This window comes from Cariama cristata, unplaced genomic scaffold, assembly GCF_000690535.1.
Source record: "Cariama cristata isolate BGI_N322 unplaced genomic scaffold, ASM69053v1 scaffold37977, whole genome shotgun sequence".
Classification (NCBI taxonomy): Eukaryota; Metazoa; Chordata; class Aves; order Cariamiformes; family Cariamidae; genus Cariama; species Cariama cristata.
In genome coordinates, this window is record NW_009625659.1 from 6,363 (window position 1) to 9,034 (window position 2,672).

The window sequence follows — 2,672 nt, forward strand, 5'->3', positions numbered from 1 at the left end:
CCTGCTGCCGACCCGGCTCCAGGCTTGACGTGAGGTGTGGGGCTCAGGCTGGGGGTGCTGATAACCTCCCCGGCTCCTTCTCCCTTTCGGACCCAATGTACACCCAACGCGGTGTTTGCTGAGCCACCTGCTGAGTTTTCGCTCAGCTCCTCGTTTCCTCCCTGATGTACAGGTTTGCATTACTGCTGGTCAGCCCAAAAACTAATTTAGTTAATTGCTTAACTACAAACAAGCATTTCCCTGCTTTCGTGAAGCGTAGCTAATCAGACACTGTTTTCTCGTGTTCCTTGGATTCTCTACATGGGTCAGTACTGTTCCCTCCATTCGTGCACACCTTTATTATGTGGGGGTTTGTGGGATGATGCAGCTTTTGCAGAAGGATGCCCTCCCCTTCTTTCCGTGCAAAACCAAAGCTCTGCTGATGCCTGTTTGGGGAGAAGTCAGTTAAAGCCTGGCTCCGCGTTTTGTCAGCATGAGCCTGTTCAGTATTCACAACACTGTCTTGAAAAAGCTGGCTATACTGCAAGGTCAGTGATGAAAAGGATTGAAGGCAACTTTATCTTAATGCTGCAAGCAGTTAATTAACATCAGTAAATTATTTAGTGCAATTGCCTCCATGGGTCAGCCCCTTTCTCTAAAGAAAGCCTCCGTTAGTTTTGAAATTAAATTGCCTGTTAGGAACAAAGACGCTTGCTTTATTAGTAGAGTCTTGCTAGGTGTCTAATGCTGAAAGCCAGGATTGCATGGAAGATTTTTTTTGTGAAGGAAATAAAATGATCCTTTCAAGCTATTTCAGCTAACACTGCTGCTGTGGGAGATGTCCCCACAGACCCAGGAGATGGTGTGGGTTGGAAGGGACCCACTGGTCCCAGACCACCCGTCCCAGTCTGGCAGTGCTGTGGAAGACTTTGCATCTGCTTGTTGTGCTGGAAGCACTTACACAAAATCCCATCTCACCCAAGTCTCTGGTTTGGACTCGTCGTTTGCAATGCCCAGCTGCTGTCTGGGTCACTCACATGCTTCAAGTGAAGACATACTGAAAGTTAAAAGTCATTATTTAGCTTTACCAGAGCTTTGACTGCAACACAAATCTATACTACGCAGTCATTTCCTGATCATATACAAGTTTATTACAGAAATAGACCTTATAAAAGGTGGGCAGCATAAACATTGACAGCATCAGCTGGGTCTGAAAGATGTGAGGAGAGTTTGAGAGGGAATGAAACGGTGTTGTCTCAGACTTGCAGCTCTCGTTTTGGGCAGCACTTCTGGCTCTGCCACCGACACGCAGTCTGTCGCTTCGTGCTGAACACGGATGTTCGTGCATCTTCTAGGCACTACATGCAGGGAGTGAGGGCTGGATGGGAGAGCAGTCTAGCAGAGGAGGCAGTGGGACGTCTGCGCAACCATCCGGCCCCTCGCTGCTGTATGAGCAGTGCTCGTGCATGGGGGAGCGTTGCTGAGACCCCTCCGCTGCCCGTTGATCCGACTGTTTTGTACCATAGAATGGTTTGCTTGGCAGGGACCTTAAAGATCATCTAGTTCCAAAGATCCTCTAGTGTGTGGCAGTGGTGGCTTTTGGGAGGCACTTGCATGGGGCAGATGAGTGCTCAGAGGCTTTGATAAAGCTAACAAAAAAACCCCATAAAATCCTAATGGAGCAGCGGAGTCCTGCAGTTCTTCCCAGAGAGGCTTTATCCAGAAGCAGCCCCTTTTAAAATAAGCCAAAGCCCCAATTCAATGGCTTCCCTGTTGCAATGAATCCCCAAATGCATTACAGGCGAATATGCCCCATCCACATGCTGAGTGATGCTTTATATAAATAGTTCATATACACTTGCTATATACAAAATATTATGTACATGTGGTGTTACTTTATTTGATGTGAAGCTCCAAGTACCTCTTGTGGTACCTCTTCCAAGATGCTGGGGCAGGAGATCACAGCAGAAGATGCTTTTGGTTGTGCTGCCCAGGGACAGGCAGTAAGGCACTGAGATCTGGGATGAAAAGCCCCTTTTCCAGCAGCCCCCACCGCCCACGGAGCTATTCCTTCAGCAGACCGAGCTTCTTCAGTGCCTCTCGCCGGTTCTCATCGGTCGTGCCCTTGGGGGAAATCTTCACGCTGACACAGGAGCGGGCTGGCCTGGGGAAGCTCTGCAGCGGGTGGGATCGCCGCTTGCTGCTCTTCTCCTGCTCCACCTGCCCAGGCTCCTTCAGACCAGCAAAGTCCTTCCCGGCCCCGAGGGATGCTGGCCGGGGGCGGCTGCTCCGGAGGAAGCTTGGGGGGAGCCGCTCGATGAAGGACATCTTGCCCAAGGAGCTGCTGGTCTTGACGCTCTGCTCCTTGGCATTGGCCATGTAGCTGCTCAGCCCCACACCGGAGCGCTCCAGGGTGTTGGATTTGAAGGTCATCTGCCGGATACCCGGCGCCGACCTCTCTGCTGCCCCACAGCGTGCCTCAGGCTCCCCAGAGACGGGCAATGGCATCTCCCTTGGTTGGGGGTGCGTGGTAGGCTGAAGGTGGGTGCTGGGATCTCTCCTGTCCTGCGACAGTCCAAGCTTCTCCAATGCCTCCCGCCGGGCTTTCTCCCTCTCCTTGGGGTCGAGGTGCCCTGAATTCACCTTTTCGGCAGCAGCGTCGCTGGCAGAGCAGGGCGGAGAGCCAGCCGAGG

General features: G+C 51.9%; 1 protein-coding gene across 1 annotated transcript in view; it reads right to left on the reverse strand.

Annotated features, from left to right (window-relative positions):
* Window positions 1-2,043: 2,043 nt before the first annotated feature.
* LOC104164382 (chromosome unknown open reading frame, human C1orf116) overlaps window positions 2,044-2,672 on the reverse strand; it is a 9,835-nt gene continuing 9,206 nt past the window's right edge. Inside the window, exon 5 of the mRNA XM_009703686.1 lies at window positions 2,044-2,622. Coding sequence (XP_009701988.1) covers window positions 2,044-2,622 — 579 coding nt within the window. The remainder of the gene's footprint in view (window positions 2,623-2,672) is intronic.